Source organism: Fringilla coelebs (assembly GCF_963513975.1).
Source record: "Fringilla coelebs genome assembly, chromosome: Z".
Lineage (NCBI taxonomy): Eukaryota > Metazoa > Chordata > Aves > Passeriformes > Fringillidae > Fringilla > Fringilla coelebs.
The window spans coordinates 40,237,184-40,254,996 of NC_140031.1; the positions used below are offsets into that span (position 1 = coordinate 40,237,184).

Sequence of the window (17,813 nt, forward strand, 5' to 3'; positions counted from 1 at the left end):
GGCTTGGTTACAGCAAACATGAAGGTGAAGCTGTGGAGTTTATAAGTCACAGAGATAAGAAAAAGAAAAAACTCCAGAATTGTAACCCTTGACTTCAGAAGAGACAAAATTTTTCTGTTCAGGATCTTTTTTGAGTATACCATTAAAAATTACCTTGGAGAGCAAAAGGGCTGGATAGCTTTCAACAAAAAAGCTCTTCAGAGCAAAAGAAGTCCAAAGCAGTATCAAAATAGTTTATCAAGTGTGGCATAAAGCCTGCAAACATAAACACAGAGCTCCTGAGTGAGTGGAAACACAAAAAGAAAGCACACAAAATGTGGCAGCAGGGACATGCAACATAGAGGGGAATACAAAGACAATCTGCATGTCTAGGAATGCACTTAGGATACCAAGAGGAGATAAATCTTGTCCAGGAATTCGAAGTGCAACAAAAGATTTTCTGTAGGTACAACAGTAAGAAAAGGAAGGCTAAAGAGATTATGGATATTATCCATATATCCCATGGGGTAGGGGACTTAGTGACAAGGGTGTAGAGAAGAATTGTTTCCTTCAAGGTCTTTTTCTTCACTAGTAAAACTGATCCTTAAGATTCCCATGTCCTAGCAGAGTATGAAAAAAAAGAATGTGGTACCCATGGTAAAAGAACACAGTAAAGGAAGATGTACCTGAGCATGCTGCAGGAGCTGGTCAATGCCATTTTAATGATTGCCATTATCACTGTGAATTCATTAACATTTTAAACCTGAAAGGGTCTTGGCAATATGCTGAACTTCTTGATAATTGGAAAAGTTGTACCTATCTTGAAGAAACTAGAGGGCTGTTAGTCTTATTGCAAATTCACAGAGCAAAACTTCTTAAAGCCATTTCTAAACATGCAAAGAAGTTAACTGGCTAGTTAACTGGAAGTTAACTAGCTTCAAGGTTAAATCATGCCTGACTGAGGTCTTTGTTTTCTTTGCTGAAGTGATGAACAGTATAGATAATGGTAGTGCACTGAGCATTGCATACCATGACTTTAGCAAAGACTTGACAATTTTCTGTAGCGTCCCTATCACCAGATTCACAATATATACGGGTGGGGTAAGCAGGCAGCTGCTGCTGCAAAGTCCAGCTGATGATCACTAAGCAGAAGATTCTTTAGAGATCAGTAGTGACATCTATAATGTCTTGATTGATGACCTGGATGATAAGGCAGCATGCCCTTTCAGCAAACATGCAACTGATACCAAAGTGTTGGAGAGCAGGGCTGCAACTCAAAGGGATCTGGACAGGATTGCCATGAAATTAATTAAGAACAAGACCAAGATTTTTAATCTGAGATGGAGCAAGTCCATGCAACAATCCAAACTGGAGGATAAATGTCCAGAGAGAGGCCTGAGATCCTAGCGACCATCAAGTGGAAAGTGATCTGGGGAAGTGCTCCTGCAGCACAGAAGGTGAATGCCATTCTGGGATGTATTACCAAGAGCACAGTCAGCATGTCTTGGGAAGTGGTTCTTCCTGCTACACGGCACTTGTGAGGCCACATTGAGAGTGCTGTAGTTCCGGGCTCCCCAGCACAGGGGAGGAAGGACATCAGTGCCCTGGAGTGTGCCCAGAGGAGGCCTCCAAGACGGCTGGAAGCTGAATACAGTCATCAGGAGAGGCTGAGAGATCTGGACCTACTCAGTCTTAAGAAGAGAAGATAAACCTATCTGATAAGACAGCACAGAGAATATAGAGCAGGACTACTTCCAGCAGGACATGGTGACGACACAAGAGGCAAAGGACAAAACTATAAACCTCCAAATTTGGTTCATAAGTCATAAGACACAAGCAACAAGTGTTTTTACTGTGACAGTGGTCCATATCAAAATAATCTGCCCAAAGAAGTTAAAAAATTTCCATCTTTGCAGCTGTACAAGGCTTGAGTGGTCACATCCCAGTACATCTTGATCTAATCAGATTTGTTTCAATCAGAACTGAGGCTTAGACTACATACCATGGATGTACACATTCTGTAAGAATTTTATATTGTGGTTTATCTATTGTCTTACTGGTCCTGAAATGCCTTGGTCACTGATTGCCAAATAAGTAAACATTTTTAGTAAATAAATAAATTGCTTTCATTCTGATTTGACTTAAAACATGTACATTGAACAGTTTTTCCCAGTGGCAGCTAAACACTACACTACAATGCTTTATTTGTCTTTCTTCCAAGGGGTACTGCTGTGTCTGCAATGATGCACAAGGGTCATCCTTTGACCTTTGCCAAACAATACTGCATTCTGCTTCACAGCATTTGAAGACCTTCTTGTTTTAGGATGTTAGGAAGCAATGAGTTTTAAGACACTTTTCTGTTCCACAGAGCTAATGAGTACTTTTGAAGTCCTGTTAAGACAGCGGAGAGGCTTCTGATACAGGAAAGCAAAACGACAGTGGAAAAGACCAAATATATCCAAAAAAGTGTGCAACAATATAAATAGCATAGATATATTTTTTAGAAATATAGATTAGAAAATGCATTAAGACTGAAATTTTACAAGTTAATTGACTTGCAGTATGTATAAATCTGCTCAGGAGCCAAACTGTTCAAAATTGTTATCATGTTTCTAAAGGCAAATGTTTATTATCTCCTTGGTTGTTGCAATAAGAACAACAAATATTCAGATTTGCAATAGTAAAAGTAAGAGCACAGTAAGTTTTCAGCACCACACACAGACAAATGAATTACGGGTTTAACCACATGCTTTACAGCATTCTACAGTTGAATGGTAACATAAATTCTGTCATTTCTGGTGAAAAATATGATGCTCATTTGAGAATGAAATAATTCCAGTAGAGCTCAAAAAAAAAAATAGATAAACAAACAGACAAATAAATGAATAGAGACCAAGAAAGCAGGAAAAGTTTATAATTTTTTGGCATGGCTATTTTACAAAATTGTGTCATAGATATTTTTCTTGGGGTCTGTGTTTCAAAAATTGTCTTCTGTGAGAGAAGAGACAAATACCATTAACATTAATTAAACTGTATTTCCTTGCAATTGTAGACTGGATATTAAAGATAAAAGAAAATCCTTTAATCATTAAATTTCTATTATGTGCTTATTGCAATATTAAATAATCTCATTTTCCCTTATAGTTGCAGTGAGTTTTTATTACAAGAACTAAGAGAGGTAAGAGATCCTTGATGATGGCATGACTAGAAATTGTGCTGACTTAACACTAAAATATTTTTATGTTTATTGCACATTTTCCTAGTTAAACATACACATTTCCTGCATAATTTGTATTCATTAAAACAAGTAAACAAATCACCATGTCCCCAGGACATCTCCCCTGAAAGGCTGATACTTATATTTTAACAAACAGCACAAACATGGTAAATATTCATATAAACTTGGAAAGAAAGTAAAGATGCATTGTCTGTGCTTTGACAGTGGCATATAACATAAAAATTTAATAAAGAATTTTCTAAACTCAGAAACCCACTTCTAGAATTCCCTAACTTTGTATGAGATGCATGAGCTGCAGATTTCAGTGAAAGGGCTGAGATCAGAGAATCTGAGGGGTGGATATGCAGTTGGTACTTCCAGTATGAAATTATTTTGTCCTCTCCACACTGCAAAATGCAAATAGAAGTGCTCTTCTACAACTTAATTGAATACGGTGCTTTTTGTAAATCCTTTCTGAACTGTTCATCTGTGCCATCCACCCTGCAATGGTGAAATCACATCATCAGAGATCTGGGAACCAACATAGAAGGGTTATTCAAGACTAATATTTTCCATCTTTCTCTGATTTTGATGATTATTAGCAAAGTCAAGGGGTATTTTTAGTATAACAGGGTAGATGCCAGATGTGAAAATTCATGTGAATGCTCACATAGCAGTTACTGTACTAAGTGTATGTCTGTGAACATGAAACTTATTTAAAACCTGTTGTTTCAAGGGAAGTGATCTGTGGACAATGACTGGGTCCATACTCATTTAGCGTTTTGTAGATAATCTTCTCAGTTTTCTCAGAATTTTGAGAATTATTAATAAATAGTTAATAATTTAATAATTTAACCATTAATGTTTAAAAGAGAGGAAGCATTAGGCAAACAAAGCACTCAGGTAATGTTTATCATTGTTACTATGCATCCCATTCCCAAAAGGATTATATGAATAACAGAACAATCTGTTCCACTCTAACAGTAAAAATACATGTCATTAATGACATAATCTCTTGATGACAGATGACTGTTGATATTCCTAGAGAAATGAAGACGTATGTACATAGAGGTTTTTAGGCACAAATTATATTCATCAGACATAGAAAAGTTATACCACTGTGGTAAAAAAAAAAAAAATGTATCATACAAAGAGGGTATTTACACAGATAAGCATATATTTAAGGTGAAAACTTGAAGTCATTCCAGTGGGAGACTCTTCAAAATATTCATTTGGCAAAACAAGTCTGCAGCAAGAGAAAACTTTGTGTGTCTGTTTGATTGCCAGCCAGACTATATTAAATTATCAGAACACAAGTTATGACAATCTAAAAAGTGACCAAGAATTTAGGGTGTTGATTTATTCTACCCAACATGGAAAAATTCAAAGGAAACTGAAAACATCATAACAGTGCCTGAACCAAGCTAGGCAAAGAAGACTTGAAGCAAGCCAAATAATTATTTTCATTTGATTAGATATGTCAGGAAAAATTGATGTGTAACTGTTGGATATTGCCTTTGTAAACAAACAACAATATTTCACCTCCAAAGTAGAAAACATCTGAATAAATCTGCAGAGGTACGAAGGCATGAGCAGACGAGGTCACATCATTGTCCACTCTTACACTGATATGATTCCTTTTGACAGAGAGAGATACAGAATGCCACTGGCCGTTATTTAATCCAACACCTGAAAGAAAAATAAAACCCCAAAATTTAGTATGAACTTCCACCTATTAGTATACTATCTAATTTTTTAGAATTTAAAAGAGAAGGAACAAAGAGAGTAGTCATAGCCTACATAAAGTCTCCAAGTGATAGTAAAATGAAAAAGAACTTTATAAGCACAAGCATCTTTTGTGTAGACAGAACCTTGCTTCACATTTGATAAATAAAAAATAAAGCTATTTAAGGGAATAAGTGAACAGTGTTGTAGTACTATTGTTGTAGTCTAATTATCTGTAATATATTCATTTAATGTAATGACTGTGAAGAGTATCCTCCCAATCCAAGGAAGTTATCATTAAAATGTCATTGTGATGGTGGATACAGTATTTTACACATAATACATATTTCTATTACGCTGTTACAAAGTGGTCACTATATTACAACATGGCAAAACAGCAAAATACTGCAGATGCTTAAAGCCTTAGTAATCATCATGTCAATGTCACAAGACAATTTTGCTTACAGCCTATTCTTTTATTGGACATGTGTGGGAAACTATTGTGGGAGTTTAGCCATGACCACAAATTTACATTATCCCTGGCTGTTTAGGTGTAAGGTGCCACAAAGCAACGAATCTATAGCCCTGATTCTGGAAAGCACTTATGTATACATAAATAAATTCTACACAGGGTAGCATGTAACCATGTTATCATCTTTAACAAATGCTTAAAGTCAGTCATGTTCTTGAGTATTCTTCAAAACAGAGGTACTTCTTTCAGTGAAGAACAAACATATAAATACAACCTTTAAATTAGGCAAAGCTTTTTCTTGACTGCAGAGTGCCTATGTTTTGTGATCTGTGATTTCCCTCTTGAAATTTCATGTATTTATGCAGTCCTCTCTAGAACATGCTGTATATGCTGCAGTAACAGTAAAGAGATTCATTCAAACAGAAAGAAATGAAATAAAAAGGGAAAGATGAGAAGGTTCAAATAGCTAAATTATAGCATAATTAGGATCCATAGATTGTTGATTACCATAATCTAAATACAAGATTGTAATAAAATGAAAAGACAAACCCTAGAAGGACATTGCAAACTCAGATAAACTATCACCTAGATAATAGCTCCAATATACTTATGATAATATTAGCCATATATACCTTTTCTCTATTTTTTTCCTTACTTCAATCAGCATATTTATTAGGGAACATGTAACAAGAAATCCTAAACATTTTGCTTTAGCCCCAGCCTCTCATGGGTACTTCAAGCAATTGAAATTTTCCTCAGTCACAACTCTTTAATACATTATCTCTTCCTTTAGAAATCAAAGAAACATGGAATCATAAAGCATTTTGGTCTGCAAGTGACCTTAAAAACCAGTTCAATCAATGCCCCTCTTTGCAGGGACCTTTTTTACTGGATCATGTTGCCAAAACCCCCATACAACATAACCTTGAACATTTCCAGGAGTGGAACATGTAAATATAACCTGTTTCACTTTAAAATTGCTACCTCTTGTTCTGCCACTACAGATCCTTGGAGGAAAAAAAAAAAAGTCTCCATTATAGGCCTTAAGTATGGAAAGGCCACAATAAGGTCTACCTAAAGTTTTTTTCTCCAAGCTTAACAATACCAACTCTCTCAGCCTATCTTCATGGAGATGTGCTCTGAGCCTCTGATAATTTTCATGGCCCTACTCCAGTCTCCCTCTAGCCATGTTTTTCTTATGTTGGGGACCCTAGAGCCTGAATGAGTTCTTGAGGTGGAAGTCTCCTCTACCAGCACCCCCAAGTTCTTCTTGGCAGGCCTGCTCTTAATCCCTTACTACCCTAGCCCGTACTGATGCTGGTGGGGCACTCAAACCCAGGTGCAGGAACTCACATTTGGCTTTGTGGAGCTTCATGAGCTTCACATGGGTCCATTCTTCAAGTCTATCAAGAATCCTCTATCTTCAAATCTACCAAGGGTTACATTCCTTCCCTAGAGGATATCAATTGCACCACTCAAGTTGGTGCCATCAGCAAACTTGCTGAGAATACACTTGACCTCACTACCTGTGTCATTACTGAAAATATTAAATCTAGCAATAAACTCTGTCACTTTATTTTAATTTTAATTGTTACAAAGATAACTGCTTTTAATTCTTAGTTGTGCATCCACCTTCAGAAGCTTCTTGTTCTGGTGGGTAAACCATATTCCAAAACTTGCAATATTTGACTGTGAAGGTAGGTAAGATACTGTCCTAACATATAAAGAATGGTATTTCAGACCATCAGAAGTTTTGGTTACTGGAAAATTAATAACATGAATTTTACATTTTTTGGTTTGTTGATTGTAATTCACCTTTCTGACCAACTATATGATTTTGGAAGGAGTATTTTACCTCCCCTCCTTAGTGGCTGGCATGGTTAGAGCTAGTCACCAATGTTCATGCAGCTGAAGTTAAGACTTCCTAGAAATCCCTTTTATTAAGTCTGAGAACTAAGGAATGCCATTGTGGGAGCACAGGACACTCTGAAGAAAACTGTTCATTTTAGCTCTTGAATTGAGAATTTTGACTAAAATCATATTTGCTTGTGTGGAGCCACTGAATGGTAAAACATCTAAGTGGAAGAGGCCAGTGGACTATCAACATTTACATTCCATCTGAAACTTATATTGTCTGCTTCTCTACTATGAGTTAGAAAAATGCTTAACCACAAAAAAAGAGGAAAAGCAAAACAATTATTTTTTTTTAGTACATAATAAGGTAGCTGTTAAACAAGATGTCAATTTATTCTCATTAGTTCCACAATTTTAAATCAATAGGGTCTATGGGATGTCTTGCAGAACAATGACACCCAACCTCAGGAACACATGTATAAAATGCAGTGTATATAAATCATTAGATCAGTGAGAAACAAAAAAAAAAGTTTAGAGGAAGTAAATTATAGATTAGTCTGAAGTACAACAATGAAATCCCATTATTATTAACATCACTCAACTAAAAGCTTCATGGAAATTAAAAGCTGAATAGAAATAGAGGGTCACAGAACAAACTGAGTACTAAGATCCAACATTTACACATATTGTAATTCAATTTGGTGTCATAATTCAAAACAAATTAACTTTGTGTTGATTTCTCTTTTTTTTTAAATCTATGTTATTTGTTTGTGAATATTTGATGTACCACTTGCAAAAGAGGCTACAAATGAAAGACATTAAGCACCTATTCTGCAAAAGAAATACAGAACTTACTATAACTTAATTCGTTATGAAATAACATGCCATTCTCCTTGGTTCTATATGGTTAAAGGAATTCTTTAAAAACATAGGATAATTAATTTAAGGCTTGTGCACAAAGAAATATGCTCAGATTTAATTATCAAATATTATGTGTGAGTGTGTGAGTGTGTATGTGTGTGTGAAAGTCAGGTCATAAGTCCTTGGCTGTAGGGGAGCAAATCTACTGTCCAACCATCCATAATTTAATTACTCAATCTCCAAATGCAGACTTGAATTGCTTCAATGATTGCTACAACAAACACTTCAAAAACTCACGGAAAAGTTACCCATATGGTTCTGTTAGATAAATTCCTTCTCAGAAGAGAATAAGATGATTTTGCTGTAGCTTTTGCCTTCACAAAGACAAACATAATTCTTCCTGTTAGATTTTATGAATGGAAAGCTTAACCTAGCATAAGCACATTAAATTCTGTTTCAGCATAGAATGTCAAGATTTATTTTGGGATGCTTACACTAACATTTTATGTACTGTGTTGCAGCTTTGAAATTGAATAAATTGCCCCATGTGAAAGTCTACCTACTGCTGTTAAAAGTGCCACCACCATAAGCCAGTCTGTTAAAATGACAGTGCATGGCAACAGTTTCTTTAACATCCATCACCTAATTGAACAGCAATTGAAATAGCTCCTAAAAAACCAAATTCATCACTGCTAACTATATACCACTGACATTCTTACTAAGAAATTGACATTTTCAAATGGTAAGCCTAGGGAAATCTCTTGTCATTAAAGTGGTACTCTTTGTGCATCAGTTATTTTAGAAAATAAAAAATACTAGGGCCATTCCTATTCTCACCCACAGGAACAGGATCAAAGTATTTATGTAAATTTCAACATTATCTGTGGTCATTAGAGGCTTATAGTCTTTCCCTGAATTTAAATAATCAACAGTTTAAAATTTTACTTGTAATCATTATACACCTGTAGAAACATAATGAACTTCACAGTTTCTTTCTCTACTTTCCCTTCCCTTCCCTTCCCTTCCCTTCCCTTCCCTTCCCTTCCCTTCCCTTCCCTTCCCTTCCCTTCCCTTCCCTTCCCTTCCCTTCCCTTCCCTTCCCTTCCCTTCCCTTCCCTTCCCTTCCCTTCCCTTCCCTTCCCTTCCCTTCCCTTCCCTTCCCTTCCCTTCCCTTCCCTTCCCTTCCCTTCCCTTCCCTTCCCTTCCCTTCCCTTCCCTTCCCTTCCCTTCCCTTCCCTTCCCTTCCCTTCCCTTCCCTTCCCTTCCCTTCCCTTCCCTTCCCCCTCAAGGAAGGAAAGGAATTTTCATTTATTAATAGGATTTCAAGTAAGGAATCAATCAAAGAAACAGGGGCATGGAACAAAGATTAAGGAGACCTCATGTTTAAATCCTGTGGCTGTTTCTCTGCCCTGCTTCATTCTGCTTTGATCCCTTTGCATTATACTGCCTAATAAGTTGTCAATTAGATTTATTTAGAACAATTTAGATCAGTTGATTCTTATTTTGTCATTATACTGATTATAACTAGTTTGAGGGTTTCTCACTTGATTTTTGTTACATAACTGGAACTAACTTGGCTTCTTTTACACTGATAATATTCTGCTTTGTGAATATAAAATGGAAAATACAGGCTTGTGTATGGGTCAAAATGAATCAAAGATCAACTGATGTTCTGGATATCAAAACGTGTTTTCTGCATCCAAATTCACCATTGCTTCTACAATATATTCCTCCAGCTAGTGGACTCTGGTCATCTTTGTCCATAAAGAAATCACTCCAACCCCAGCATCAATTTCCTCATATCATATATTCCTGGTAATCCTTTTTATTCACCTAATCTCTATTGGTTTTTTCCCTGTCTTAGGACTCATCATACCATATCATATCATATCATCTATCTACAAGTAAAGGGCAAAATTAAATTTGTTTGCATAAATAATGAGAAGCTCTAAGGTAGCTGCGATACATGAAATGTCAGAGAATAATACAATACTGATGAAGAGCTGCTAGGTGAAGGTGATGATATTATTACATGGGGATGCTACTGGATATCAGCATTTTATAAAAAGCCTCTGAAGGTGGAGATGATGTTTTCTGTCCTGCTGTCATATTTCCTGAAAGATGGAGATTCCTGACTGGGCCAACAGTCTTGCCGTTCCCACATCAACTGCCAACAGTGCTCAAAAAAAGTGAGGAGTGTCTTTGTGAAAGACTTACTCCCATTCCTGCCAGGCAGAGAGAAAGTTAAAGCTGGAATCCCAACTGAATACTCTCTAACATGACTGTGTATCCACTATAGTAGCTTCATCCTTTTGTCTTGACATATTTGTTTGCCAAGGGTGAAATTACTCATCAGAAGACTAGACTAGGTAGTAGCTTTCTGAAAATCTGTTTTACCCTGAAGGATGCCTAGCAGTGTACTACCAAAAGTAGATGATCTAGTCTCAATTCAGTGTTTAACTACAAAAGTGACCCTTTAGCTCTCAGGTATTCATTTTCCTGAAGTTCCCTTTTTTTTTTTAAATCATAGACTAAAACTTGCCCTGGTTTTTTGAAATACAATCTGATATTGGGCATCCACTGTCCCAGATTAATGAATATCTCTGCAACTGAGAACTCTAAAAAATAGCAGACATTATAATTATAGTGATGTATAACTTTATAAAAAAAATGTTACTTGATACCTTTTAAAAGCAAAGACAAATGGTGAAAAACATCCTAATGACTCAGCTTGACAGAGTAAAGACTAAATTTCTTACACTCCACAACTGAAAAAGCTGCTTAGATTTGCCGGGTTATACACATGAGCTGTACATACCGTATGCACGTTAAGCTAAGGACTCAATTTTTCAGTTTATATTACTGCAAGTAATTCCTTTTTACTCATGGGGAAAAAAAGAATAGGTACGTTTGTGAGAAAAGAAAGCACTTAGAAATAATTGAGTGCAAAATTCCAACAAGTAAAACACAGTGGCACACAAACTAATCATAAAATTAAGTCAAGAAAGCAAATATTAAATAAACAACTTTTCATTTTTTTTTTCTTTTATGCATAGGAGTCTTGTAAGTTTTTTCTTCATTTCTGTTACCTGCAGTGATGTCACTCAGTACTCTTCCTGTTTTATGAAGATTGATTTTGACTCTCCCATCACTCAGGTATAAGAGGAAACCACCTGAAGACTGGTGCAGTTTACTGGATAATAGAAGTCCTTCCTTGTTCCAAGTGCGAAACTGAAAACTGACAAATATTTCATCTTGCCCTGATGTGCCTTGCAGTGCCAGGAAACTGCTGGAGCTCAGAAATGTCACAGGAACCACCTGTGGCTCTAAACATGAGAAGGACATATTGCCCTAGAAATAAATAAAACAAATATGGCATTAGGAAGAGTAATGAGAATTTCTCCATGGAAACTGCAGAGTTTCAAAACATGGTACAAAGTACTTGGATGTATTAGTCTAAAAATCAAACATGAACATCATCAGTTTGAGAAATATAAACATAGTTGTCTGACCAGAGTAGACTCATCTGCCTGCACAGACCAGCAAGGACCTTTGAGGGAATGGCGTAAGATCCTAAATTATGAGGCTGATTTAATGCTACTTCAGGAGTTAGAAAGATCTGCTTTGTTCCTAGCTTGGCTCAGCCTCAGTAAGAATTAGGGACTTGACAAATTCTTCAATGGCAAATAAATGCCATGCCACTCACTGCATGTAAACATGTACGTGGGTCTAAATGCTTGGATGCAGAGAAGAATGTTGAGAATGTTGAGCTGGCACTGACTGTTTAAGGTGTGTTAAATTTAAGGGGAAAAAAAATTCCAAATTAATTCAATTGGAGATGGGCACCAACTCCAGTATTTATTTTCATAAACAGAAAAATTCCACATATAAACTCTTGCTACTTACAAATGCACAACACATACTTCTTAAGAGGGACTGTGTTTTCAAGCAGACCCATATGGACTAGATGATGTGCTGGATTAATGCACCTAGCATTTGTTTTGTGCTTACCTTCTTCTGAAAAAACTGTTTCTTCGGTAAATTTGTGGGTGAATTCATTGAGAAACTCTGAGAGTAACCTGCATCTATACTTGTACTAAGTGATGCAGATAAGAAATCTGGAATGGGAATAATGTCTTTTTTGCATCTGGTGACAGAGTTAACACTTTTTGGTGCTTGATAGTAGTACTCTGTACACTCTGATCTAATGACTCGCTGACACCATTTGAACTATAACTAATTTGTTCTGGAAAAAAGATTACTAAAGATTAATGTTTTTGGAATTTAAAGTGCACCTAATTTCCGTTCAACACTAAGAAGTTTTAAACTTATGAGCATACATAAAACTTTGACCACACATTAAGTAGCTTTAAAATAAATTTAAGAAAAATATTCACTAGTCCCTGGTGTGGCAAAGTATTAAAGTCTATGGGTTTTCATTTTCTTCAAGGAAAATAGATAAATAAGCAAAAGCTTTGTCTTATGAACTCAGCTGTACAGAAATGAATAGTCAGCTAAACTGACACATAGTTAAAAGGCACTCATCAGATTATAAAAGCCTTGCTAAATGCTAAAAGCGGGCCATTTGCAGACTCCCCCAGTAAAGTGCCTATTTAACAGGGATTCTGTGGTAACAGAGATTCTTTTTATATTATTTACATTATGAAATGTCTCCTCATAAGTTTTGAAAGTAGCACAACAATTTAAAATATTTGACAGAAAAGTAATGAAGTTTCCTCTAACAGATAGTTTCATAGATCCCCTTCCACACAGAGCTCACTATTATTGCCCATTCCCCAATATTCATAAACATCATGGACAGAATACTATGCAGAGGTACAAGCTTAGACAATTTTAGAAAATTTCAAGTGAATTTCACATGACAAGAGATGCCTCTCATTCATTTCTCCATTTGGAGACCAAATTTGATTCTTCGTATTCTGAATAGAAATCCAAGTTAAAATATTTGGATCATGAAAGCATTTAATGTATTTTTAATTGTTCTGAGCTGCTTTCTATGACACCTCTGCATTTCCTGCTACTAAATAAGCACATGTTACAAACAGAGATGACCCTTGTTGTACTAGGAGAAAAAAACCCCAAAACCAACAGCAAAGCACTCCGTAAAATTTCTGGAAAGCCTTTTGTAACACAGAGCACATTTGCTTTGTTATTGCAACAGTTTCTCTAAAAAGTAGGATATTGGATAATATGACTCCTGGCCATGTCTCAATAAATACATTAAACCCCCCAACCTAAACTAAAGGTCTTCAGAAAAAGATCAGTATAAATTGAAAAACAGAACTGATCTATCAAAATTATAACACTCTGGACAAAGTGGATCAGTGTCCTCAGCAATAAAGAACTTAAAAAAAGTACTCCTGGTGTTCTTATTAGTCAGACACATATTCCTATTACTGTGCTACAAAGCCAAAGATTTGATGGTTTCTGATGTTGTTACTCATCGACTTTTGTCACCCAGTTAGAAAGCATACAACACTGTGATATCAGACATATCTAAATATCAGCTAAAGACCTCAAGAATAAAATGCATCCCACCTTTTCTACTAGGATGCATCTACTCAGCATAAAATGAAAGGTAGCCCAGCTTGGTAATTACTTTATTTTTCTTTTATTACCTAACATAGATTTTACTAGAAATGTGCTAACAGGCTGGATTTGAAAGTGGTTGTGATCTTTTTCTCTGTTTTAGTTATTTATTCTTTCTTAACTATAAATCTCTTACCACAATGTAGATCTGAGATTTATGCCTCCTGGCCAGGTCAATAATGTTCACTCCATTATAATAAATATTTTCAAAACACCCATGAAAGTTCCTGCGTGATAATGTCCCTGATTTTCCAGGCACTGGGATCCCTCCAAAGCTGAGCTTAGAAAGAGAAGAGAAATCAATAATACTATTAAGTAATTTTCTAAGGAAAAAGTTGACTATACTGTAAGAGCAGAAGTCAAAGACTGGCCTATAATAAATCTGCTACTTCTTGTGTATTTCAGTGTATCACATCTACATATTAAAAGAATAGGCTAACAAAAAAATAGACTATATCAAGTCAAATGTATGTAGTAAATAATTCTGACATTTTGGCTTTTTTTTCCTTCTTCTTCTGATGTATCTGTGTCTTGAAACAGTTTTCAGGGTCCATTACAGCTGTGCAACCAAGAAGAAGAAGGACAAGGCCAAGTACAAGGAGACTATGTAAAACAGTGTAAAAAGGGAGAAGACAGTTAGCAACAATTTCTTTAGAAACTTGAGCCTAACTTCTCCACTCTGTGCACACTTAACTACTGTGCACACATAACTACTATAATAGAAAACAAGAGTACATGAAATTATATTATTCTAGGACAGATTTGAAACAAACTAAAGGAGGCACATTTTCTCTTTCAAAATGCTTAGGCTGTGCAGTTCCTTTGTATGGTGCTGTAAGATTACTTAGCTTCAGAAAGAGATTGGAAGATTTAACAAAAATAAAAACCCATTGAGAGCCACTAAATTCAAGAATATCATTCTGTCTAAATACATCCCTGCCCTAAGGCAAAAGCTGATAGAAAACAATAAATTATTTTAGAAAAGCATTGCCACAAGGGTGACCTTAGTTCTGTTTTAGTCTATGCTTTAACTCTTTTACACCACCAGCAGTGGGATTCCAGTACAAGTGAAAATTTGAGCTCCCATATTTCAAAGCTATTCTAGACAACATTGTAAAAAATTCAGTCTAAACTATAAACCTTTTAATTTTAAATCTGTTTTAAAAGAAATTGTCCACCAGTTATTTTCCCTTTAGCTTTTGTTTTTTTTTTTCTAATTAGTATGATCCTCCAAACTTTGATACTATGATTTACATTCAGAAATTCTGAGCAGATATTTTTTGAAATGGAATAATGCAGCACAGAACAGCATGACATCTCACTCTAAAATGCTTAAAAACTGGAATGAGTACAGTAAAGTCTGCGGGTTTCTGACATTCTGCTCTATCACTCATTGTCTTATCCAGCATAGGACATAGGACAAACATAAAGCAGCCAGTCATCACATTACAACCGTGAAATAGTGGTATTTTTAACCACAGACAGGAAAATTTCACAGCACATTACATCTACTACCTTTCATGAATCTACTATTTGTATAAGAAAGATTTCTTCACAGTATAATTTTCAGATCTAACAGGGATTTAAGTCTTGATATAAATACTTCTACAATGGTTTTTATACTGACATTGCAATTTTCATCAAGTTTTATATTCATAACCTTAATATTCATTAAATCATAGCAATTAGTTGGGTCTCATTCATTATGTTTACAATATTGTTTATCACATTTGCAACTCTATTAAAACAAAGGTATTAAAATAATGAATTCTGAGATGAAAAAGATGGCCTTTTGAAAATACTGAGAGGAGTCTAGTGGAAGATTTGTACTCCAAGAACATCTTTATTTTTATTAATTCCTTTAACAGACAGAAAATCCCCACAGTCTTAAGGACTACAAACTTCCTTAAGTTTTGTTTCTTTTGCCTGTTTCAGTGCATTTGCATAACAAAGGTAATAAATGTAATAAAGGAAAGGTAATTTTCACACCTCATAATCAAGGTCCAAATAACTGAATTCTCCTTTTGCATGAAAATGATGAGTGTGTTTATCCACTGTAAAGTTTACTTGATTGTTAAAATGCTCAATGAGAACAGAATGCCAGTGTTGATCATCCAAAAGGCTGCCCAGCGTAATATTAATTTGGGCATTAGAAGGATGAGTTTTAGTATCACCTTGAAAGAAGAAAAATAAAAACTATTAATTTCATTCAAAAATATACTGCTAGTTTATCATACTTTACACATTAAAATCCACTTAACAGTTTAAGAGAAGTTTTAGTCAAGTAATGCCTAGTAACTATATTAGACTTTATGAGACTATAGCTGTTACCTAAATTAATGAGTAGGGACAGCTTCCCTTTAGTTAATTCCACGGTGATGTGGTCTCCATTTTGTCCTTCTCTGTGGAGGAGAATTCCATCACTTTGCATTGTCTTAAACTTCAGAGAAATCACATCTTTCAGTGCATTAATGAGTTTTTTATTTAATGTGTAAATTAGACAACTTTTCCCATCAAAGCCAACCACCTCAGACCCTAGAAATAAAGAAATGAAAGAAAATGTATAATGCTATGTCTAAAAGAAACAGTTGCATGTTACTTCAATATGGTATGAAGCTCCATCACTAACATCTCTAGATCATTTGTGCACAGTAAATTGTACTTCATTTTTTCTCCCATATATTAAGACTGTTGTGTTTTAATAATGATGGTATAACTAGATAATAAAACCATGCGAGAAGAGATCTGGCCTCTATTCAAATCTAAAAATGTTCTCATATGCTGTCTTCCTTTCCTTGGAGCTATAAAGTACTTTGACCATTTCTGTTTTTACTCGTATTCTTAGGCTGAAAATCGCTATTAATTTATGTGCAATTCATCCCAATGAACAAAATAAAGACAGAAAAAAAAGCCAAGGCTGCTGTTGACCTTCAGGAAGGGAAGGAAATAGGGCTAACTGATTTTATCCCAATAGTATAAAAGAATATCTGTCAAAATCAGTACAGATTGAACAAGATACACACCAAGGAACTGATAACTGATATAAAAAGCTAGAATATTCACAGTTCATGTGTAATGAAGAAAAAAGTAATTACCCTTGAAAAATACATTTTTGAAGTGAATGAAGATGTAAAGGATACCCAATAAAATATGAAGTTGTTTTTCAACTGACTGGTTGACTTCTTGCAAGTCAAGGAAAATCCATTATTGATTTACAAAATTTATATAATTTCACTAAAAATATTTCTCCATATTTTCAGCATGGAAATTGAATGAATTCAAATTAATTCTTATACTTTAGATATATTCCATTTTCACAAAGCTCTTGTCAAGTGAATGCAGTTATGTTTTTAAATATAGTTTCTTGATTTTCTTTATATCTTGATAATGAAGAATTAATTTATCAAATGCACAATGAATATGATGTTCTACCTAAATATGAACCCTAGATTTTACTTCATTTTGTCATTGAATGAATGTGGACAGCAAAAGTGTTAATTAATATTGAATTAAAATAACAAATGTGATGTAGAATAGATTCAATAAAGACTTCAACAAGACCACTTGTACATTTATATACATCTATCAAACCAGCTAACTTAGTAGGCAATGATAACTGTAGGACTGGAAACATACTCTTCTTACTGGGACAAGAGCATAAACATTAACATGGCTCTCCAAAATCCCTTACACTATTCTGCAGCACAGTTCCTAAGAAGCAACATCTGCTTTGTCTAAATTTGGAAAATAAACAAAATTAAATTTTGCCCCTGCCTCTCCATGAATTAATGAAGATTGTGAAAGGGTTGCAGATGGCAATCAAAATTCTTGTAACATTTCTCACACAGGTCATGTCTTAGCCATCTATGCATTATCCCTAGAAATATATCTAAAGATTTGTGAGAAACACAGCTTGGGTGTCATGCAGGGTTATATGGATAAATAGAATGTGGGCACATATCCAGAGTACCATAAGATTTTCCTCTATTATTTACCAACTAATTGCAATTCGCTGGACTTCAAAATCCTCTACATGGATTTTCTGTACGGTTGTAAATAAGAAAAATAAAACAGGTGGACTTGTTTTATGAATAC

General features: G+C 35.1%; 1 protein-coding gene across 1 annotated transcript in view; it reads right to left on the reverse strand.

Moving 5' to 3' along the window:
* CNTNAP4 (contactin associated protein family member 4) overlaps window positions 1-17,813 on the reverse strand; it is a gene marked incomplete at both ends in the record, with an annotated part of 195,152 nt that overhangs the window by 50,278 nt on the left and 127,061 nt on the right. The window contains 5 exons of the mRNA XM_084225161.1: window positions 4,739-4,885; window positions 11,198-11,459; window positions 13,855-13,998; window positions 15,708-15,892; window positions 16,050-16,253. Coding sequence (XP_084081287.1) covers window positions 4,739-4,885; window positions 11,198-11,459; window positions 13,855-13,998; window positions 15,708-15,892; window positions 16,050-16,253 — 942 coding nt within the window. The remainder of the gene's footprint in view (window positions 1-4,738; window positions 4,886-11,197; window positions 11,460-13,854; window positions 13,999-15,707; window positions 15,893-16,049; window positions 16,254-17,813) is intronic.